The sequence below is a fragment of the Lepidochelys kempii genome, chromosome 4 (assembly GCF_965140265.1).
Source record: "Lepidochelys kempii isolate rLepKem1 chromosome 4, rLepKem1.hap2, whole genome shotgun sequence".
Lineage (NCBI taxonomy): Eukaryota > Metazoa > Chordata > Testudines > Cheloniidae > Lepidochelys > Lepidochelys kempii.
This window is the reverse complement of record NC_133259.1, coordinates 136,472,861-136,496,464: the sequence shown is the minus strand read 5'-3', so window position 1 is coordinate 136,496,464 and position 23,604 is coordinate 136,472,861. Positions and strand designations below refer to the sequence as shown.

General features: G+C 48.7%; 1 protein-coding gene across 1 annotated transcript; it reads left to right on the top strand.

Moving 5' to 3' along the window:
• The first annotated feature begins 1,025 nt into the window (after window positions 1-1,025).
• Window positions 1,026-22,192, top strand: CCT7 (chaperonin containing TCP1 subunit 7). Its single transcript, XM_073342990.1, has 12 exons — window positions 1,026-1,133; window positions 4,556-4,709; window positions 7,261-7,367; window positions 8,508-8,633; window positions 10,511-10,563; window positions 11,595-11,766; window positions 13,846-14,010; window positions 15,804-15,992; window positions 17,028-17,125; window positions 18,252-18,384; window positions 19,738-19,944; window positions 21,560-22,192. The coding sequence occupies exons 1-12, from the start codon at window positions 1,128-1,130 to the stop codon at window positions 21,782-21,784; spliced, it is 1,635 nt and encodes a 544-aa protein (XP_073199091.1). The 5' UTR covers window positions 1,026-1,127; the 3' UTR covers window positions 21,785-22,192.
• Window positions 22,193-23,604: the final 1,412 nt, after the last annotated feature.

The window sequence follows — 23,604 nt, the reverse complement described above, 5'->3', positions numbered from 1 at the left end:
CCCGCCAGCGAGCCCCACCAGTCCGCCCCCCGCCCGCCAGTCAGCGAGCCCCACCAGTCCCGCCCCACAGCGAGTCCCGCCCGCCAGTCAGCGAGTCCCGCCCGCCGGTCCCGCCCCACAGCGAGTCCCGCCCGCCAGCGAGCCCCACCAGTCCCGCCCCACAGCGAGTCCCGCCCGCCAGACAGCGAGCCCCACCAGTCCCGCCCCACAGCGAGTCCCGCCCGCCCGCCAGCGAGCCCCACCAGTCCGCCCCTCGCCCGCCAGACAGCGAGCCCCACCAGTCCGCCCCCCGCCCGCCAGACAGCGAGCCCCACCAGTCCGCCCCCCGCCCGCCAGACAGCGAGCCCCACCAGTCCGTCCCCCGCCCGCCAGACAGCGAGCCCCACCAGTCCGCCCCCCGCCCGCCAGACAGCGAGCCCCACCAGTCCCGCCCCACAGCGAGTCCCGCCCCCCGCCCGCCAGTCAGCGAGTCCCGCCCGCCCGCCAGCGAGCCCCACCAGTCCGCCCCCCGCCCGCCAGACAGCGAGCCCCACCAGTCCGCCCCCCGCCCGCTAGACAGCGAGCCCCACCAGTCCCGCCCCACAGCGAGTCCCGCCCGCCCGCCAGCGAGCCCCACCAGTCCGCCCCCCGCCCGCCAGTCAGCGAGCCCCACCAGTCCCGCCCCACAGCGAGTCCCGCCCGCCAGCGAGCCCCACCAGTCCGCCCCCCGCCCGCCAGACAGCGAGCCCCACCAGTCCCGCCCCACAGCGAGTCCCGCCCGCCAGTCAGCGAGTCCCGCCCGCCGGTCCCGCCCCCAACGTCCCGCCCCCCAGTCAGCGAGCCCCGCCGGTCCCGCCCGCCAGATACTGAGCCGCCCCAGTCCTCCTCCTACCAGATAACGAGCTATTCAATGACAACCCCCCACATCCACCCGCCCAGCCTTGCATCTCTATGGTCAGCTGAGGGAAGGAAGGGACACCGGCCGGGGCGAGCTGCTGGCTGCCAACCACAGAGTTGTAGCAGGGAGGAGCCGCCCGTTTCCGGTTAGAACTCCTCCCCAAGCCTCGGGAAGTTTCTGTGCGAACGCAGTGCATTGTGGGATCAGCAACCCCCGCTGTCGGAGGAGCCGAACGAGACGTTCCGTCAAAATGATGGTGAGTGGGATCGGCGCGGCCCGCTCCATCCGCCGCCATCCGTCCCGGGGATGGGCCCTCCCGGCCCGACAGCGGCTCCCCCCGCCGCTGGCGGGCTCTGGCCGGCCGGGAGCCGCCGTTATTTGTGGGGGATGGCGGGCTTTTGCCGGAGCGGCGGGGATCCGGAGCCGCTGCCCCGTCTCTCAGCACAGCCCGGCGGCAGTGAGGGCGAGGGGCGCTGCGGCCTAGTCCTGGAGCAGCCCATTGAGCGGGGGGCCTCGGGGTTTCGGGACAGCCTGGTTACGGTGGGCGAATAGTGGTCTCGCCGAGACTACCAGTCCCATCAGGCAACGCGCACGACCTTGCCCCCGAGCTGGGGGAGCAACTGGTGCATTGCATGCTGGGGATTGTAGTGTGTAGGTCGAAACGGCAGGGAAGGTGCAGGAAGCCTCCGGGTATTACAATTGTTACCCTGTCCTGTGGCTTCTCAAACCATTGCATGCTGGCATCTGTAGTCCTCGGGCTTCCTCTCCCTGTTACAGCCGCGGGGCCCATGATTGCCCACATTGGCTGCTGTGGGCAAGGTGAGCGTTGCATGTTGGGAGCTGTAGTCATTATGGTCCCCACGGTTCCGTTGGAGATGGGCGTGGCTCATTTTGATTCTGGCACCTGCTGTCCCCAAGTTGTGCAGACCAAGGGGCTGTTCTGCAAAGCTCAGACCTGTCATTTCTGTGGAGGGCACTTCCCCCTGCCTACGCTAAAGGCAGCCTTAGGAATGTCCAGACAGAGACTGTTACAAAATATAGAACATAAGAAGGGCCGTACTGGGTCAGACCAAAGGTCCATCTAGCCCAGTCTCCTGTCTTCCGACAGCGGCCAATGCCAGGTGCCCCGGAGGGAATGAAGAGAACAGGTAATCATCAAGTGGTCCTTCCCCTGTTGCCCATTCCCAGCTTCTGGCAAACAGAGGCTGGGGACACTATCCGTGCCCATCCTGGCTAATAGCCATTGATGGACCTATCCTCGATGAATTTATCTAGTTCTTTTTTGAATGCTGTTATAGTGTTGGCCTTCACAACATCTTCTGGCAAGGAGTTCCACAGGTTGACTGTGCATTGTGTGAAGAAATACTTCCTTTTGTTTGTTTTAAACCTGCTGCCTATTAATTTAATTTGGTAATTCCTAGTTCTTGTGTTCTGAGAAGGAGTAAATAACACTTCCTTATTTACTTTCTCCACACCAGTCATGATTTTATAGACCTCTATCGTATCCCCCCCCTTATTCATCTCTTTTCCAAGCTGAAAAGTCCCAGTCTTCTTAATCTCTCCTCAGAGAGAAGCTGTTCCATACCCCTAATAATTTTTGTTGCCCTTTTCTGAACCTTTTCCAATTCCAGTATAGATTTTTTGAGATGGGGCGACCACATCTGCATGCGGTATTATTACACTGCATATAACTTGATTTTTTTCAAAGGCAGAATAATTGGATTTCCTTTGTAAACTTCCATTTAGGGTTATTCTGACAGAGGTAGAAGATCCTTGTTTCTATTTCACAACATATTCTTCAAACTTGAATTGAGGGCATATATTTAATTTTCATGCCCCACCTCTGTCCCCCTTGTCCCACAGATCTCAAAACGCAACTTTGTAATTGTTTTGAATCATAGTGGTCTTTCCGTAAAATGATTTATTGCTAATGGTTCAATCTCTCACATTACCATCATGGTGTAAGGATAATCATCATGTTTGGTTAGGTGTTGGACTAGCTTCCTCTTTAAGCGATACCATCTTGTTCTGATTTTTCAAAGGTAGTGAGAGATGAAAACTGGTTGCTGGCTAGCAGGGTGTGTGGTATGGGACCATCCTAGAGCACAGTGAAGATCCATTGGCTGGATGTTACCATGGCCTTTTAGAGTCCCCCAGTCATTCTCTTAAGAGCATAAGAATGGCCACACTGGTTCAGATCAATGGTCCATCTAGCTCAGTGTCTTTTCCCTGGCAGTTGCCAGTGCCAGATGCTTTAGAGAGAATCAACAGAACAGGGCAATTTTGAGTCATCCAGCTTCTGTCCATTCCCAGTTTTCTGGGGGTTGCAGGGTTAGGAACCTAGAGCATGGGGTTGCATCCCTGACCATCTTGACTAATAGCTATTTATGGACCTATCCTCCATGAACTTGCCTAATTTTGTTGTTGCTTTCAGTTATCTTATCTGTAGTTTTGACACTGTCCAGCCGTTTTCCCTGTCAGCCAAGTGTGAGGGACCCAAAATGTTCCCTCTCAGGCCTTGTCTACACTACAGAATTCAGGGCTTGTCTGCGACACAGCTGCAGCGCTTCAGTGTTGATGTTACCTATGCCAACGTTAGGGATTCTCCCGTTGGCATAGGTAATCCAGAGCTGGTAGCTAGGTCCATGGAAGAATTCTGTTGACCTAGAGCTCTCCACACAGGGACTTAGTTAGCTTAACTAAGCCCCTCTGGTGTAGATTTTTCACATCCCTGAGTGATGATGTTGTGCCCTAATTTTCTTGTGTCGATCAGGCCTCATTATCTGCATATCGGTTACCACCAGCAACGGATACAGCTGTGCTGGTGGCAGCACCAATGCAAGAGTGGACGGGGCTCGGGTGTTCATACCGTGGCATCATGAAAAATCTCTCAACAAGTTTACATGACAAAGTGGTAGGAATGCCTTTGCCCCATCCACGCTGCCTGCCTAGCATTTCGGTGCTGTTGCAGTAGTATGGGTACTGCGTATCTAGTGCAGAGTTGAAGCTGGAGGGTATTCATTTCATTGTGCTTCATGCTGTTGAAGGGGGGAGGGCCAGGAATTCAGCCTCTGAGGGGGGTTACAGAACATATCCATGACAGCTTTCAGAGTAGCAGCCGACAGGTAACCAGATTTAATGTTAACAGGATCTGCTCATTTGCTTGCTTTTGTTGAATTGTGATTGTATTCTAGAAGAAAATGGATCTTGACCTCGGGTCTTGGTTATCCTTCATGTTAGTTGTATTTTTCAGACAAATCTAAATTAAGGTTGAATCCAGCTTAGTAATGTAAAGGTTAAACAACCAAAAACCGCTTACAAGAGTAGTGAACTACATTCATTAGAAACTCAAGTAATTCAAGGTCAAGATTAAATTCAGAAGAAAACCCCCAAACAGCTGAAAAATATGGAAATCCTTAGTTCTAAGACATCCAATCTTCAGATTTATAGAGCCTAAGGTGGGGGGTAGACTTTGGTTTCAGCCTTAGATATGGAATTGCAAGCAGTGACACTGTAATACAGTGAACTGATTTCCTAAATTGTTCCCATGAGGGAACTTATTCAATAATATTAATTAGCTGAGCTAGAAAATTTTGATATGCACAGTTATTTTTAGGGGGACTAGTTGGCCTATTAAAATCTGAGCAAGGCATTGGCTAACGTATGTTGTTTTTTCAGCCCACACCAGTTATCTTGTTGAAGGAAGGCACAGATACCTCCCAAGGGATTCCTCAGCTTCTAAGTAACATCAGTGCTTGCCAGGTAATCGCAGAAGCAGTTCGCACCACCCTTGGCCCCCGGGGCATGGACAAACTTATTGTTGATGACAGAGGTAAGTCTCAAGTATCATGACTCTTAACACTTCAGGTTACCACATGTAAGGCAGTGGCTTTTGACTGACTAACAAATAACATCCCTGCACGATACATATTATATGGTACTTCTGTGTTCAAGTTGGGGGGGGAAGCCCAAACTAAAGATTAGCTAATTTAGAGCTAAGGTTGATAGTCCTGTTCCCCTGTCGTGTCCCCCCCCCACCCCCAAATCATCAACCACCGGTTAACCCAGCGTTCATAGACCTCAGCACGCTTACCTCACCCCCATTCTCATTCCGACTCTCAATTACACAATAGCTTTCAGTTCTAACGGAGACCCTGCTTCTAGTGCACACATCTGATTTCTTGTGATCACATTCAAACTTAAAACCTTTACTCCAGCCTCAGCTAGTTCAAGATATTTTAGTGACAGAAATACCAATAGCTTTAAAGGGATGTATTGTTTATCCAGGAGACTGAGTTAAGGTAGCTTTTTTTTCTTTCTTTCTAAAAAATACCCCAAACCTAGGTGGTCATGACAGGGAGGTGCCATAGTACTGGTTAGATCCTGTCATAGTGTGGCCCAAGTGTTGTGAAAGTTTTTGTCTCTCCAGTTCTGCCAGTGTACCTCAAACCTGGTCTACAAACTTCTTTGCCTCATAGACTTTAAAGTCAGAAGGGACCGTCATGATCATCCTGCACATCGCAGGCCACTGAATCTCACCCAACCACTCCTGTAATAGACCCATAACCTCTGGCTGAGTTACTCAAGTCCTTAAATCATGATTTAAAGACTTCAAACCACAGAGAATCCACCATTTACACTAGTTTAAACCTGCAAATGACCCTTGCCCCATGCTGCAGAGGAAGGCATAAAACCTCCAGGCTGTCTGCCAGTCTAATCCCAGGGGGAAATGCCTTCCCAGCCCCAAATATGGCGAGCAGTTAGACCCCTAGTATGTGGGCAAGACCCACGAGCCAGACACCTGGGAAAGAATTCTCTTTAGTAACTCAGAGCCCTCCCCATCTAGTGCCCCATCACTGGCTGTTGGAGATACTTGCCTCTCTAGTTATGAACCTGTCTTAAGCCAGAGATGGCCTGCAGCGCTGAGTTGTTTGGCTCTTTGTGGAAGTGCTGTGCCTGAGCAGGGAGTTAACTGACATTGCTGAACTTATTTTCTCTTGTTTCATAACTAAGCCCAGGTGTCTGTGGTAGAGAGAGAGCCTGATGCCAAATCTGAGGCCTGAACCAGAGGCCATGAACCAGAGTCAGGCCATGTATCAAAGCAGGTGCTTATAAGTTCACTGTCACATTAACTTGGCAAAGTTGCTGCTACTGTACTAGGCACTGGATATTTACGGAAATATATTCCAGCTAGTACAGCTATATCCCAATCTAGTACAAGATAAGATGGTTTGACAAAATAATAATGTTTTGTCCAAAATACCAGGTAAAAAATAGACGTTATAAAATATGTACAGTGGTACACAACTTGTTTATCCCAGTTGTTTGTCTTGGTCTATAAATGTTGGGGTACCTCGCCTTAACACTTTGCCCAACCGAGAGGGCCGCAGAAAGTCCCACTGCTGACTGGCTGAGTCCATTGTAACGAGCATGCATGTGTTTGTGTACCTGAGACATAGATCCAGGGAGCTACTGTGCTTCATTGATAATAAACTTGGCCGAGCACCTTCTCCATTGAACCAAGTCTGTGGTCTTTCTTTGAGTAACATCAAGGTCTGTTGAATGAGCAGACTGCAGAATCTGCTGTTAGCAGTGATAACATTGGAGCTCCAAGAACAGAAGCACTGGGCAGCCTGAAGAGCGTTACTGAGGCAATGACATTCCAGCCTTCAACACTTAACAGTTTCCTTATATGAAAAGTTATTGTTAACCCTCTGTGGCACCTAGCATGCTCCATTTGTAAAACCAGAATGGGAAGGAAAGTGAGGTGATGTTATCAAGCAGGGTTGTTAGAGGCACTCTTACATCAAAATTCATGTTTTTTAAAAAATGCTTAGCTACATTAAGATTAAGACTGGCCATCTTTCAAACCCATTTTGCTTTTCACCATTTATACTGTTTACTGTTTTACTTTTTTCTCAGCTTGGACTATTTCCTGTCCTTTTCAGCTGATTTGTAGTCAGTAGTCAGTCACTTTGAACTTGTGGGAATGTGTGGAAATACAGCAGTGATCATGTTCCATATGCTTTTGAGGGACAGTCATTTGTCTGAAGAAAAGTTGTCTTTAATGAGGATTTAGGGCTTGATTCTCTGCTCATTGAAATCAATGGCAAAGCTCACGGTGCAGGAATCACGCATTTAGAGAATTTATGGAAACCTTTCTACCTTAGCAAAAGCCAGGAGCCCAATTTTTCCTGAAAAGGAAAATAGAGAGAGGTGTAGTGAGGTTTCCTGGTGTGTTAAACTAATCAAAATATTAATCTAACTGGTCTTGAGTTCTAAATAACTCCATCAAATGCTGGAGCTTACATCTATCTTTGGAGCAGGTAGGCAAGTGTCTTCAGTCAGGAACTTTGGACTTAACTCTTCTTCTAAAACCATAGGCAAAGCAACTATCTCAAATGATGGCGCCACAATCCTGAAACTTCTTGATGTCGTCCACCCTGCTGCTAAGACGTTAGTGGACATTGCCAAATCTCAGGATGCAGAGGTATGAATGTGAACAACTGTGCTTCTGAAGCATAAACACATGAGGACAGAGGAAGCATACAGTAACTCCTCACTTAACATTGTAGTTATGTTCCTGAAAAATCCGATTTTAAGTGAAATGAAGTTAAGCAAATCCAATTTTCCCCATAAGAATGAATGTAAATGGGGGGGGTTAGGTTCCAGGGAAATTTTGTTGTTGTTGCCATACAGTACAGTGCAGCACTATAGTTGGGAGGTGCCCCCCCTTACCCCACACAGGCACAGCCCACTGGCACTGGAGACAATGAAGCAGGCAAGGAGTCTGAAGGTGCTGTAGGCTAGGAGAAGTACATTGCACGGCGGCAGCTTCCCCTATTCTGCAGGCACCAGGGGCAGGGGGCTCAACCCTCGGCTCGCTCACTCCACCCCTCCACCCAAGCCCCAATCCTTAACCCGCCTCTTCTTCCCCCCCGTCCTCCCTCTTTACTCCACACCCTGTGTCCTCACGCCTGCCTCCTGCCCGTGGCAATCAGCTGCCTTGTGGCGTTAAGAAGGGAGGGGGGAGGAGCGAGGACATGGTGCGCAGCCTCCCCTGCCTCCTGCCCGCGGCAATCAGCTGGTTTGCGGCGTTGAGGAGGGAGGGGGAGCCTGCACGCCGAGTCCTTGCTCCTCCCCCCTCCCTCCTGAATGCCACAAGCCAGCTGATTGCTGCGGGCAGGAAGGCGCTGATCCGCAGGGTCTGTTGGCGGGCAGGAGGCGCTGTGGGGAGAACATAGGGGGGCTGCCAACTGTGGGCAAAGCAGGCAGCCAAACGACGTTATGGCGAAGCATTGCACAACTTTAAATGGAGCATGTTCTGTAATTGAGCAGGGACATAAGTTCAAAACAAGGTTAAGCGAGAGGACGTTAAGTGGGGAGTTACTGTACTATGAAATGCTGGGATACCAAGTGGGGCCGTGTGTGTTGCTCAGGTCTCTGGAAGGCACTGGCAGCATAAGTGTCTAAGTCAAATGTCTATGTTTGCATTCAAAGTATGTACACCTCATGCTTAAGGGTGGGATGTCTTTCTGAAACTGTACTTTATGGGTTTGATGAACTTGTGCTAATGTAGAACCTTTAGGATGTGATGGTGATATGAACAAACTTCCTTGTGGTGCTGCAGGTTGGCGATGGCACGACCTCTGTGACTATGCTGGCTGCAGAATTCCTGAAACAAGTGAAGCCCTACGTGGAGGAAGGTGTGCATCCTCAGATCATCATCCGAGCCTTCCGCACTGCAACCGAGCTGGTAGGGAAATGCATAGGCTTGTGGGGAGTCCGTCTGTTACCACAAAATTGTATAGTTGTCTAGAACATCTTGGACAGTGATTTTCTACCAGAAGAAGGCAAAAACCATCTCTAAAATGGATTGGGGGCGGGGGAGAGTATCATGAGCAGTAACAATCCCTTCCAACCCACTGCAAAATATCAGCTGGCTTCTTTAAAACACAACAGCAGCCATTAATCCTTTATGACTTTAAATCTCATCTCAGTTGTTACTACTAGTAACTTTATAATGGCTTCTTTCTTAGCCTGACCGAATGTGGGAGATCTGGCTTAAAATGCCCAAAGGCTCACTTCAGGGTCCTGTCCCAACATTGTTAGAACAGTGTTTTGGAGGGAGCATCAGGGAACGTAGTCATTTTAAAAAGGAAGTGAAAATAGTTTACTACCCCATCCTCTGCGTCCATAGGAATTTTGCTTGCACTTAAAAGTGTGCTTGAGTTACACACATGGCTTCAGCATATCTCATCTGCGTTTAGATCTGGTTTCCTATCATTGCTTGTGCTGACAGCAGTAGAGCAGTTCCAGTGATGTTTGTAGAATCATAGAATATCAGGGTTGGAAGGGACCTCAGGAGGTCATCTAGCCCAGCCCCCTGCTCAAAGCAGGACCAATCCCCAACTAAATCATCCCAGCCAGGGCTTTGTGAAGCCTGACTGTAAAAACTTCAAAGGAAGGAGATTCCACTACCTCCCTAGGTAACCCATTCCAGTGCTTCACACCCTCCTAGTGAAAAAGTTTTTCCTAATATCCAACCTAAACCTCCCCCACTGCAACGTGAGACCATTACTCCTTGTTCTGTCACCTGCTACCACTGAGAACAGTCTAGATCCATCCTCTTTGGAACCCCCTTTCAGGTAGTTGAAAGCAGCTGTCAAATCCCCCCCTCATTCTTCTCTTCCGCAGACTAAACAATCCTAGTTCCCTCAACCTCTCCTCATAACTCATGTGTTCCAGTCCCCTAATCATTTTTGTTGCCCTCCGCTGGACATTTTCCAATTTTTCCGCCTCCTTCTTATAGTGTGGGGCCCAAAACTGGACACAGTACTCCAGATGAGGCCTCACCAATGTCGAATAGAGGGGAACAATCACATCCTTGATCTGCTGGCAGTGCCCCTACTTATACATCCCAAAACGCCATTGGCCTTCTTGGCAACAAGGGCACACTGCTGACTCATATCCAGCTTCTCGTCCACTGTCACCCCTAGGTCCTTTTCTGCAGAACTGCTCCCTAGTCTGTAGCGGTGCATGGGATTCTTCCGTCCTAAGTGCAGGACTCTGCACTTGTCCTTGTTGAACCTCATCAGATTTATTTTGGCCCAATCCTCTAATTTATCTAGGTCCCTCTGTATTCTATCCCTACCCTCCAGCGTATCTACCACTCCTCCTAGTTTATTATAGATCCTGGGTTTCTTGCAGAGCAGCGATGTTTAAGGAGATGGTTCTTGATTACTGGACTGGAAGCAGTAGAATAGGTGAAATACTTGGATAGGTCCATCAATGGCTATTAGCCAAGATGGTCAGGGACACAACCCCATGCTCTGGGTGTCTCTTAAATCTCCAACTGCCACAAGCTGGGACTGGATGACAGCATGGATCACTCAGAATTACCCTGTTGTGTTCATTCCCTCTGAAGCTTCTGGCTCTGGCCACTGACGGGTGGGATACTGGGCTAGATGACCGTTGATCTTTCCCACTGTGGCCGTTCTTGTGTACTTAAAATTTCAACTACATCAAAAGAAGCAATGAAGGTTGAAATACAAATACAAGAATATGCTGGAGGGCCGATCACATTCTTAAATGTGAGCCACTAATTCCAGCTACTGGCTTTTGTTTTGACAGGCTGTAAATAAGATCAAAGAGATTTCGGTGACAGTGAAGAAGGACGATAAAGAGTAAGTTCCTATTTGAGTTTGAGAAGCCTATTTTGTGACTAGATGGTAGATCTGCCCCAGGAAGTGCCTTGTTGGTTCAGAGGCATTTTAAAGTTGTTTTTTGCTGCACTTTATGTGGTCCTAGGTTGAAGATTCCAGGCCAGATTCAGATCTGGGATGAGCAGCTGCAGCCACAGCTAGATTTTTCTCTGAATTTGGAATCTGTAGGTCTGACTAAGAAGATGCAGTGCTATCTCTCCAAGGCTGTTACTCCAGAAGAGTATCTAGGCCATTGTTTGCCAGCTTGGGTGCATAATGCTAGGCGCCTAAATAAATGGCCTGATTTTTCACACTGGGAACTGAACCACCTGTAGCTCCCACTGAAATCAGCAAGCATCTTAGATGCTCAGCATGTCTCTGAAAATCAGGCCACTTACTATGTCCCTCGCCTTATGTACCCCTGTGGGCAGCTTTTGGCCCTAATGAACTGAGCTGCTCTAATGAGGAGGGAATGTTGCACACTGAATGGTTTTTATTATTCCTACTGACTGTGGGGGAAGCCCTTGCACATCCATCAGTGGATGCAAAATACAGTAGTTCTGGTAACCGTTAGTAAACATAGGAGTGAGCTCAGGTCCCTCCTGAGTTCTGGTTCCTGCCCTCTTACAACTTCTAACAAGTAGTGTAAGCCAAAGGTTTCAAAATGGCCTCTAGTTTGGGTGCCCCATTTGAGATCCTTGGGGTCTGTGTTTCAGAACAGCTGAACGCTTGTGGCTTCCGTGGACTTTGGTTGGAGTTGTGGGTTCTGAGCACTTCTGACATCTGGACCCATGGTGTCTGAGGCGGAGCTCTGTAAATTAGAGAGGCCCTTTCTGAAAACTTGGGCCTCAAACACTGTGTGCCTCGGTTTCCCTCTCTGCAAAAGGGGGCTAATACTTCCTCATTTGGGCTGGAGGTGGGAGTGAGGCTTAAGAAATGCATATAAAATGCTTTGCGATCTGGCAAAGGGCACTAAGACATGTGCAAAATGTGACTTTTCTTTTCTCTTGCAGCGAGCAAAGAAGGCTGCTGGAGAAGTGTGCAGCCACAGCCCTCAACTCCAAGCTGATCTCACAGCAGAAGGACTTCTTCTCCCGGATGGTGGTAGATGCCGTCATGATGCTTGATGAGTTGTTGCAGCTCAAAATGATTGGAATAAAGAAGGTGCAGGGAGGTGCCCTGGAAGTAAGTTCTTTCTGAGTCTCCTGTTAGCTCAGAGGAGTTCTTAGGGTATGTCTACACAGCAAAGAAAACCCCACGGCTGGCCTGTGCACATACCCATAGAGCCCTAATCATTTGCTCCTGCTCGGTGCCAGGGTTTTCATGCCCAAAGCATCCCCCACGCTGGTCAGTGGTTCCTTGTTTTGCCTTCTGTCTGTAATTCCCCACTTTAGTTTGCAAACAGGCAGGAGTGGGTAGGGTTGTGTTTCTGTGCACAACGGACCAGCCAGATCCTCCACAGCACTGCCCTTTGTACAAAGCGGGTCTGCAATGCTATTACTGATTGTAGTGGTGACTTCTGTGTTTCTGGCTTTCACTACACCTGCTTCATGCGGGGATGAAGGACTCCACAAGGCAGTAGAGAAGTCAGGTCTTCAGCCCTTATTCAGGTGGTAGTTCTTACATTTCTTTGGTTCTAGAAGTAACTAACATCCTTGTTTACATACCACAAGGAGACTTATCCTGAATTGGCCAGGGGGAATAGACTGTATGAGCTGCGAAGGGTTGTCCATTTCCATTTGTTTGCCTAGGTTCTTATGTGGTGCCCATCACCATAGTGTCTGACCACCTGTGGTACATAGTGTTAAACGTACATACCACGATAGAAAACCGTTCCTGGGGTAAAAGGTGGTTGGTGCTATCTCAGTCCCTTATATCTTAATCCCATGTAGATGGTGGGTTAGTTGGCATATCTCCACTGAAAACTGGAGCCTGTCCTAGTCTCTAGTGAGTGAATTGTTATTCTGTGGTGGTTTCTGCCTGTAAATACTTCACACAAGCATTTCCATGGAGGAAAAGAGGTGATCACTACTGCATTATCTCACCCAGACAGGTAATGTAGTCAATCAGAATTGGTTCTGCATGCACCCAGTCATAACTGAGGGTCTGCAAGCATTTCAGAGAGTCACAGAAAACTCCCTCCAGCTGACTTGAGATGGGAGAGACCATCCTATTTCCTTACTTTCTAAGGAAAATCATTTCAGCTGTTCCTGGCAGGAGCTACAGAGAATGGAAGCTAGTTTTGTCAGATGCTGTTTGCCCTTGAATTTGATTTTGTACAGGTTTGAGGATAGTTTTTTCCCCCCAGTTGCCACTTTGAGGAGTTTGGCAGGGCAGGTCTGTGAGCCTGAGGATATTGCAGCATCCTGCTTTCCAGGGTATTGGTTGAACTCTTGAGGTAACTCTGCTCCAGGCCTAGTGAAGGTTTTGGGTCACCTTGAGGGTCATGCTCATGTACCCTAGGGAAGGGTTTTGTGGCTTTGGCAGCTCCTCCTGGTCACAATGGATGTGCTGCATCTGGGTTCTTGATGCTCAGGATTGGAGCTGCCAGCATGGTTGCTGAGTTTGGGGTGAGGCAGGAGGTTGTTGTAACTCAAGGGCTGGAGCTGTGCCCTGACTCCTCCCAGAGGGCAGGAGACCAGGGAGTGCTGTGAAAAGAAACTGGCATTTTCTGAAGGCCTGATGCAGAAGCCCCATTCTAATGACCTTGAGACTATACTTTCCTGGGGTAGTTGACCCTGCAGGAAAGCCTGCTGGGGAGAAATCCACATGGAAACTAGTGGGTTGTTAGAAAGATGTAGGATGGGGAGAGAATGTAACACTGACTTTTTTCCAACATGGAGTGTTATCGGGGGCAGCGTTGGGCAAGCCAGTCTCATGTGCTTAGCAGCTCCCATCCCGAGATTGCTGTAATCTAGAATAAGGCAGGAAAAGATCAAGTTTAGGGAGGTGGTTGAGCGGGGGTAGGCATCTTCAAAGGGTACAAATGGGAAAGGCATCAGTGAGAGACTGGAGAGTTGAGCCTGAGTTTTTGTATAGTGCCTTTTGCGATGGTATCTTTTGTGCTGGGAAGGATCTGATGGGAGAGGTTGGTTTCCTGGGCAGAGGAGATAAATGTTTGCCACTTGTGTTCTGTGAGGGTGGGTTAATCAAAAGAAACAGCTGTCGTAGGGTAAATGGCACTTTGCCTTATACATTGATTCTGAAGCAGGGAGTCCTCCTGCAGGATCTCGCTAACCCCAACATCCAACCCCCTTCTTTCAGGAGTCCCAGCTAGTGGCTGGAGTTGCCTTTAAGAAAACGTTCTCTTATGCCGGGTTTGAGATGCAGCCGAAAAAGTACGAGTCCCCCAAGATCGCTCTGCTGAACGTTGAGCTAGAGCTCAAAGCAGAGAAAGACAATGCTGAAGTGAGAGTCAACAACGTGAAGGTAAGAGCTGAAAGGAAAGATCAGGACCAAAACTAATGTGCACTTCCAATGCAGAATGAGGCTTCTCTGACTATTTCCGAGCCTCTTCTAAACCTTATGGTGCAGGAGAGTTGCTGTTCCCTCCTGGATGGGGTTGGGTTGTTGCCCTTCCACACGTAACTATCGCTGCATTATGTACCCTTGTCTTACCAGCTCAGATTGATATGCATCATTGGCCTTATTTAAGGACCTGGGCAGGCTGTTCCAACTGAAACCCAGTATTCCAGGTCCGAAGGGAAGTCTACCATCCCGCGGCTGAGTTGTCCCTGGCCAATATGGAAAGGACAGTACCACTATGTTTTTCTGTAGCCTAGTAATTCCCAAACTTGTTTGTGCCACCCCCGACGCGCCCTTGGACTCATCTCTGTTAATGTGACCCCCCCAGAGGTCTGAGATAGAGCCCTGTGACCCAAACCCAATGGGACCTGACAACAGCCTGTGCAAGGTCAGGTCAGAAAACAACCTAACTCCCTTGGGCTTGGCTCGACTCCCTCCCACTGTGCATGGGATTGGTGCAGCAGCAGCTGTGAGCCCCATTCTGCTAGTCGATGCCACCTCGCTGTACTGTCCTGTGTGTGCTGCAGAGCGACTGTGCTGCTGATCCAGCGCTGTCCCTGCCCAGCGCACGCAGTACAGGGAGGCAGTGGTAGCCAGGGCACGCAGCTGCCCCATGTGCAGCATGTACATCTTGTGACGCCCCCTGGTCATGGGGCAGGGTTGTGACCCACAGTTTGGCAAACTCTGCATCTGGCCTCTGGCTCTTGCTGCATTTATTCCAGTGACCGGCCCTTTGGATAAACTGGAACTGAGCAGTGTCCTAAGTGTTGATTTTCATACATGTGTGGAAATCCCTAGAGTGTCACATAGTGCATTAAAACAAGGTGAAGCTTTTAGCCACTGGGCATGTGCAGCTTCTGATAAACACAGGAACATCACGTGGGAGGAAGCTCAAGGCAAAACTACGGGGAGACTGTTAGGGCTGAGAATTTAATTGAGGGTTGAGTTGCTAATTTTTGGTTCCCACAGCAGTTGTGGTCACCCGAGATCCCCTTGCTGTTTATGTGGGAATAGAGGGGTAATCTTGGTTTCTTGGCCATGTTACAGTCTGGGTAGTTACTCTGTTCCCCATAAATTCTCCAGGCCATCCCAGCAAACATGGCTTCCTTTACGGTCTGTCCTGAATGGTTCTATAGTGTTGCTGTTCCTGGTTTAAATCCTTGCCACCCAGCAGTGGCTGCATTTTATTGATGGCTGGAATGACTCTTTTGTGTCTGGTTTGTAAAATCTGAGCACTATGGAAAACACAAGATTGATACCCGTCGCTATCTGCATCCTTCTCTGTTGCAGTGTGTGCTATGTTAGTTCCTTGCACTAACTGCATTAGACCGTCTCCTCTCCTTCCTATAAATAACACTCAGATATTTGCACAACCCTTCCTTTCTCCTCCCCATTAATCACCTGTTATCAGGATACACTGAGCTGTCACTGTCTTCCTGTTAGTTCCTCCAATCCCTTTATCTGTTAGTCATGCTGCTTTGAGCTTTGTAACTTTCTCTGTGTCTCCTTATAAAATGAGTGACCTAAAATTGCCTGGGAGTGTGTAAAGTGAACATCTTTCCAAGGCTGCATAAAGCAGCATTATCACTGCCTTTTGTCTCACAAGGGATCTCCCTGTGCAGGTAACTTGTGATGACATTTGCAATTCTTTGTAATGAAACTGCATTGCAAGCTCATCTCTGATTCTTTTCCGCTAGGATTACCAGGCCATTGTGGATGCAGAGTGGAGCATCTTGTATGACAAGTTAGACAAAATCCACAAGTCGGGAGCCAAAGTCGTCTTGTCTAAGCTTCCGATTGGTGATGTAGCTACTCAGTACTTCGCAGACAGAGATCTGTTTTGTGCTGGTCGAGTTCCGGAAGAAGATCTCAAAAGGACTATGATGGTAACTTCCATCTCTTTGTAATAAGGGGTTTAGATTTGCTATTAATCCTTCAAGGCTTTTTTCACTCCCTCCCTGCCCTGTACTGAACTGTAAGCCGGTGGTTTTCAGCCCGGCGTACGCGAGTACCCCCAGAGGGTACTCAACTCATTTAGATCAGTGTTTCTCAACCTGGGGTTGCAGCCCCCAGACGGGTCATGGGACACGTTTTGGGAGGTTGCAAGTGCGGGGCTGGCGTTAGGGGGGTGGCAAGTAGGGCAAATGTAACAACGCAGATGGCTTGAGGAAAGGGACGTTACGAGTGAAGATTTTAAAAGATCTTTTAAACCATTTGATGCTTTGCTAACGCATGGAGGAGCATATTGAAAGCTCTGCTGTACGGGGGATTGTGCTGTAGTGGTTGGAGTAGGACTCCTGCGTTCTTTTTGCTGACTTTACTACAGTAATTTGATGGCTTTGAGCAAGTCACTCAGGCTGGGATTTTCAGAGGAGCCGGAGAGAGTTCGGTGTCCACGTCCCAGTGGGAGATTGGGAGTTTAGTGCCCTTCTTACACTTTTTTTTTTTTTTACTTGTACCTCAGTTTATCCATCTGGAAATAGGTGGGATATTTAACCTATGTCACTTGACTGGTGTCTGCAAAACATGAGCTCCTCTGCCAGAAGGATCTCTGTAAGCATAATGTGTTCTGTCTACTGCTTCGGCCTGCTCTGCACCCAGTGTCTGTATCAGTAGAAGTCTGTCGTTTGTGAGGAGGGGGGTTAACTGATACGGTTACACTGGTGTAACAGTCAGGTTTTCCAAACCCTTCATGTGCTGCCCCTGGCATTTCTGGTTTCTCTTGCTGGTCGCTTCTTAAGCCTTCTCCTGGGGGTGGCTACAGCCAAGGCTGCTCCGTGTCTGGGAGTTAGAGGTCACAGTCATTCCAACCAGTTACAAGGCTCTGTGACTATGATGCCATTGCACAACAGTAACCTGCTGTCTGGGCTTGTCCCTCTGCTGTTACACTAAAGCCACCTTGTCTCTTCTGTACGTTGCAGGCCTGTGGTGGGTCTATTCAGACTAGTGTTAATGCCCTCACAGATGATGTTCTGGGACAGTGTGCACTCTTCGAGGAGGCCCAGATTGGAGGGGAGAGGTAAATATACTGTAGCTTGAACTGTGGCATTTTAATTTGTGTTGGAATATTACTGCTGTAAGAGTAACATTTCTGACCGGTAAAATGCTAACCTGGTGAAATCTCAGCGTGTCTGAGTATCTTTCCATGTTTTGGCTTGATGTCTGGCCAAGCGTATCGCACCTCGTCACACCTCTTGAGGTCCGGTGGACTTAATATAGTGTCTTGTATGTACATAGTGACTTTGTATGTACAAAGGATCCTGCAGCAATATACAAACAGTATATCCTAGAATCATAGAATATCAGGGTTGGAAGGGACCTCAGAAGGTCATCTAGCCCAGCCCCCTGCTCAAAGCGGGACGAATCCCCAACTAAATCGTGGAAGCATCCCTTCATCCGTCACCTGCAATGCAGCCCCTTCTCGGGTTGAGTGGGGCATCTGTGTTAATACCCCACAGCCACATTGTACATCAGCTAGCACAAATTAAGCTTAATACCATACCTCAGTGGATTTTCAGCTTTTCCATCCTGTGGCCCATCTCAAGGGAGAGATCCTCTTGGGGACCAATCCCAACATCCTAATCCCTCTTGCTGTTTGTTTCTCCCCAGTTAACTGCTTCAGCACAGACTCAGGCAGGGGCAAATACCTGGGTATTTGCAGAAGAACTTGCATCCCATTCATAGACTAATCTGGCCCTCCCCTGTGTCTCTAGAGGCTCAAGAGGGTCACAGTATAAGTTAGAAGGGCTGCAGATGTGTTTGGCTTTGGAAAGGAATATCTCTCTTGCCAGGTCACCCACGAAGCACCTTTTGAAGCTGTCTGAGGACTTGTCTCGATGAACACTTAGTTCGCAGCAAGTTGGGGGGTAAGTCTGCCATGTGCTAGCCTGCTGCACGTCGTTTGGCCGGGCGTTAACGGTTCCCTGGTGTGTTTTGATCGCTCCCATTTCCACGCACGCTGTGTAAGAACGCATTACAGAACTGTCAGCAAGTGACAGCGGGTTCTGCAGCCAGTCTGTGCATGGCAGGCTAGCGCTGGGTAGACTTACACCCCAGCTTGGTGCAAACCACGTGTTTGTGTAGATGAGCCCCAGGTGCTGGTTATCCTGGCAGTGCTAACCCTTGACATGCTCTGCTCTTGGCAGGTACAACTTCTTCACAGGCTGCCCAAAGGCAAAGACGTGCACGCTTCTATTGCGAGGAGGTGCAGAGCAGTTTATGGAAGAGACTGAGAGGTCCCTACATGATGCCATCATGATAGTCAGGAGAGCAATCAAGGTATGGAGGAGCTGGAGACGTTGCCCAGCTGTTTACATTTGCCATAGGCCAGGGTTCTTGTTTAAAAGGCTATCACGGTCTGTCTAGGACTCGAAACTTACCTTCCTTAGCAAGGAGGTAAATCCCATGGAGCACCTTGGATGGAGGGATGTTTTGGGAAAGTGTGTGGGGCAAGGAAAGCGGGAACGTGTTTGTTTGGGGGCAGGAGGATCCTGCCTCTCAGGAGAAGCAATACGGTGGGTCTCCACTCCCATAGTGCAGTGAACAGAAAGCTGGCCAGTGTTGAAGGGACAGTGTCCAAAGTAACACAGGCCCCTTGAAGCCAGCCACCCTTGAACGCTGTCTGGCATTCTCCTCTAGCACAGCCCTGGAGGCTAGAACTGCCCCCTGACCAAATGGGGCGTGTATGTGCTAACCCCAGTCCGATGGGTGATCAGGAATCTCCGGGGGTGCAGAATGGCTCTTCCATTTGGTTTGGATGGTGCCTTAGCAGAGTACCCTGACACACATGCCTGCTTCTCTCTCATCTTCTTTCGAGGCTTTTTTCACTCTCACTCTGCCTCGCACTCCACGTAAGCTATCGGCCCTCTCCTTGAAACGCATTCTGGTGACTCTCCAAGCAGCTAGCTAACTGATATGAGTCAGGGCTAGGGGCACCGGGACAGTGATATTTATCTATGTCTACATGTGTTATCCCCCCGCCCCCCCCATGTGCTTGTCATCTTTGATAGCTTGTAGGCATCTCTGGATAGTACGTCACGTGTACAGGTGTGTTAGCATACATTGAGGTAAGGGATTCTCAGAGCACGGGTGCTTTGGGGGACATAAGAGGAAGCAGTTTAGGATTTTGGACCATTTTCTTCTAGCAAAGACTCCTCAATCTGTGATTTACCAAAGGAAATGCAGGAGAAATAGCTGGTAGCGGCACTTGGCAGCAAAGCAATTGCTTCGCGAAAATGGCACATCAGGCTTGTGCCATCTTTTTGACCACTTGATGGAAGTGAAAGTAACTTAATTCACTACTAGTCAGGTCTGTGTCTGGCCTGAGAGAATGTGGAGCTGGAGAAAAGGCACCCACGTATGTCTGTGGCAGGGTAAGCTCCCCTTCCAGAGCATCTCCTCCCAAGCCTGGAGGAGCCACTGGCCCTCTGCAGAAAGTACCTGCAAAGCAGGCAGGTTGTCCTGACGGTGGTGGTGGCTTGCATGATGTGGATACTCCAGATCCAGAGATGCCATCAGACAGATCTGTAACAGGTTAATTTCGTGTCCTGGGCTTTCTCCTCTAACTAGTTTCAGTGTAATCGTTGTGTTTGGAGAAAGGTCATGGAACGTTTTACTCTTGCTCTGTTTCAGAACGACTCCGTTGTTGCTGGCGGTGGTGCTATAGAAATGGAACTTTCGAAATACCTCCGGGACTACTCCAGGACCATTCCAGGCAAACAACAGTTGCTCATAGGAGCTTATGCTAAAGCCCTTGAGATCATTCCACGCCAGCTCTGTGACAATGCCGGGTTTGATGCCACCAACATTCTGAACAAACTGAGAGCCAAACATGCACAGGTGGGCTCGCCCCGTTGAACGAACATGTTCCCGGGAGAACCGATAACACTGAATTTCTGAAGCATGCAGAACAGAGCAATGATACAACTGTGACTGTTTCAGTTGCTGCCTCTTTGATTAAGTACTGTGAATGGTTTTCACATGTGATGAGGAATCTGCTGCTGCTCATAAAGAGAAACTATTCTCCTTTTAGAAAAGGAGGACTTGTGGCACCTTAGAGACTAACCAATTTATTTGAGCATAAGCTTTTGTGAGCTACAGCTCCCTTCATATGATGCATCCGATGAAGTGAGCTGTAGCTCACGAAAGCTTGTGCTCAAATAAATTGGTTAGTCTCTAAGGTGCCACAAGTCCTCCTTTTCTTTTTGCGAATACAGATTAACACGGCTGCTACTCTGAAACCTATTTTCCTTTTGATTGCAGCTGTGGGGTGACTTTTTTAGAGCTGCTACTGGGATTTGATTTGCTTTTGAAAAGGCATCACTTGTCAGGAGGAGTCTTCGCTTTTAAACCTTAAAGTGATGGATTATAAAGGTTGATCGTGCTTTTCCAATGAAATGCAAACCTGGCCGGATTCCAGTTCAGACAATTATATGTTGCCTCCTTAAGTGCCCCTGGAAATTTCACTTGACTCCAGTATTGGTCTTCGCTTCTTAGCAAATGGTTGGGCAGTATTTGTGATCTTTGCCATGTCCCACCCCAGAGCTGACTGCATCTAAGTACTGTTAGCCATGAGGTTGATAGCAAGGGAGAGTTTGTAAAATGCTGTATGCAAGATAAGTGATTGCATCTTTTGGTTAGGAAAGATGCAATCTGAGCCCAGGGCTAGGAGCTGGCAATTCCTGAGATCTGGTTTGGGTGTGAGGGGCACTTTGATCTCTCTCTGTTAGCTTCTCTGTACATTAAGTGGTGTGAATGCCAGAGAACAGTGTGAGGCATAGTTAATGGTTTGTAATGCAGTTGGCAGATGGAAAGTGCTAAGAGCTAATACTTTCCTCAAGCAAGACTCTTTCTGATTGCAAGTGAGGTTAATGAGGAGAAGAATTGCTGTCCCCTGCTGTATGTCCAGCGAAGGGCAACAAAAATGATTAGGGGTCTGGAACACATGAGTTATGAGGAGAGGCTGAGGGAGCTGTGATTGTTTAGTCTGCAGAAGAGAAGAATGAGGGGGGATTTGGTAGCTGCTTTCAACTTCCTGAGAGGTGGTTCCAGAGAGGATGGTTCTAGACTGTTCTCAGTGGTAGAAGAGGACAGGACAAGGAGTAATGGTCTCAAGTTGCAGTGGGGGAGGTTTAGGTTGGATATTAGGAAAAACTTTTTCACTAGGAGGGTGGTGAAACACTGGAATGCGTTGCCTAGGGAGGTGGTGGAATCTCCTTCCTTAGAAGTTTTTAAGGTCAGGCTTGACAAAGCCCTGGCTGGGATGATTTAATTGGGGATTGGTCCTGCTTTTGAGCAGGGGGTTGGACTAGATGACCTCCTGAGGTCCCTTCCAACCCTGATATTCTGTGATTCTATGTTAGCACATAGGAGCCATCTTCCTTCTCCCTGTCCTCTTGTCTGCATCCTCCTGTTTTGCTGCGTAACTGATGTTTCCTCCTGTTGTCTTCCTCAGGGAGGTACCTGGTATGGCGTGGACGTGAACAACGAAGATATCGCCGATAATTTTGAAGCCTACGTGTGGGAGCCGGCCATTGTGCGCATCAACGCGCTGACGGCCGCGTCTGAGGCTGCTTGCCTTATTGTGTCTGTAGATGAAACCATCAAGAATCCCCGTTCTACAGTAGATGCCCCTCCTGGTGGGCGGGGAAGGGGAAGGGGCAGGCCACACAACCACTGAGAACGTGTCTTTGTCAATGTGGTATGACGTGGGGCACAGGGACGACACTGGTGGCTACTATCTCCTAAAATATCCCACTTTAAAAAAGGAATTGATGCCTAGCTTCTCCCAATTTGCAAACCATTTACCACCTGGCTACTTGATGGGTTTACAGCCCACTGAGAGAAACCAAATCTGAGTCAATAGCAGCAGCCTCTTGTGGAACCCTGGTCCCCATGTCTTCTAGACAGCACAGGTCCCACTCTGGGCTCTCTTGTTGTCCTTCCAGTTGGAAGCTGCGCTGTATGGAACTCCTTGCAGTGTTGACATAGGGCAGACCATGCATGTGGCAGTTCGTGATTGTATTTATTGGTTTTTCTATTGGAGTTTTGACCTGAGCCACAAACACAAATAAATAGTTACAAGCAACTTGGGGCTAGTTGTGGATTCTCTTGTTTTTCTCTGATTAGAATCTGCTTTGATGTGGAAACACCCAGGGTGGTTGTAGGATTCTTAAAACAGCCTCTGTTTCTGTGAAACGCTGTCAGCTATGTGCTTTAGTTGGCAGGATCTGGGGCAGACCTGCTCAGATGCTTTTTCTTTGCCTCAGAAGGCAAATCTCCCTGTTTGTTTGTCTCTCAGAGCACTCCCAGACTGCTTAATGATCTTTATTTGCCTGAGTTTAGTAACCCATGAAATCCTCTGTTTAATGAAACCCCATTTAGGATACATGTTATTGCAGCACAGCTGATGCTGTCCTGGAAGCCTGTCTGATTGCCATTGGAAAGCTGTAAAGCGCAGATGGCGCCTTCCCTCCCATCTCTTTGCTGCATCAGAATTGTGGGTACTTGGGTCTCCATCAATGAGTAATGGGGTTGGAGAGGCTGGGGACTATGGCAGTTATGTACTAGATCATGGTATATTATAAGCGTGGCCCTTCTATGTAGGCTAAAGGCTTTCCTTCGTGTGCCTGGCAAACCTGGATGACTTGCCAAACTGATGATGTGGTGGTGGGGGGGTTTGCTGTTTAGCGGCTACTGCTGAGGTCGTATGATGGTGGGGGCTGGGATGAACAGCTGTGGGAAGAGAGCTGAAAGAATTGTATTGATCTGGTATCAATCCATTGAGCTCTCATTTCAACAGGCAAGTTTAGACTTGGTTGCACCACAAATCACATTATTACTTATTGCAGGCTATCTGCAAACACGTAGCATGCCCATCCCAGCTTCAGCACTGTGAAATCCTTGCTTGGAAGGACCAAAGGAAATGCTAATTATTACAAACAGAAAAGCAAATGCTTCCTGGGTGTAACCTTCATCTTACCAGGAACGTGTTAACCAGTCACAAGCCAGCAGTGTCCAAGAATGGGGAAAATCATAGTTTTGACGTTGCAAAACGAGTTTGAAGAGGGAGGAAAGGCCTGGCAACGCTAATTAACTTACATTGATTTCCTGCTAGAAAAGTGTTAAGTGAGTTACAAGTTTAGAAGACATGCAGAGAGGAAGGATGGACTGGTGGTTTAGGGCCCTGACCTAAGAGACCTGGGTTTGATTCCCTGCTCTGCCACAGACTCTGGCACACCGTGGGCAAGTCACAGTCTCTGGGCCTCAGTTGCCCATCTGTACAATGGGCATAGCAGCACTGTCCCACCTCACAAGGGGTGTTGTGAGGATAAATCTGTTAAAGATTGTGAGGTGCTCATACTACAGGGATAGGGGGCTTTACACATCTAAAGATAGCAAAATTCATCCTGGTCTGGATTTTCAAAGCACTTCACGTCTTCCATTAATATCCGTTCCTTGGGCCTGCTGACTTCTACTGCTGTTATCCTTTGTTAGCTC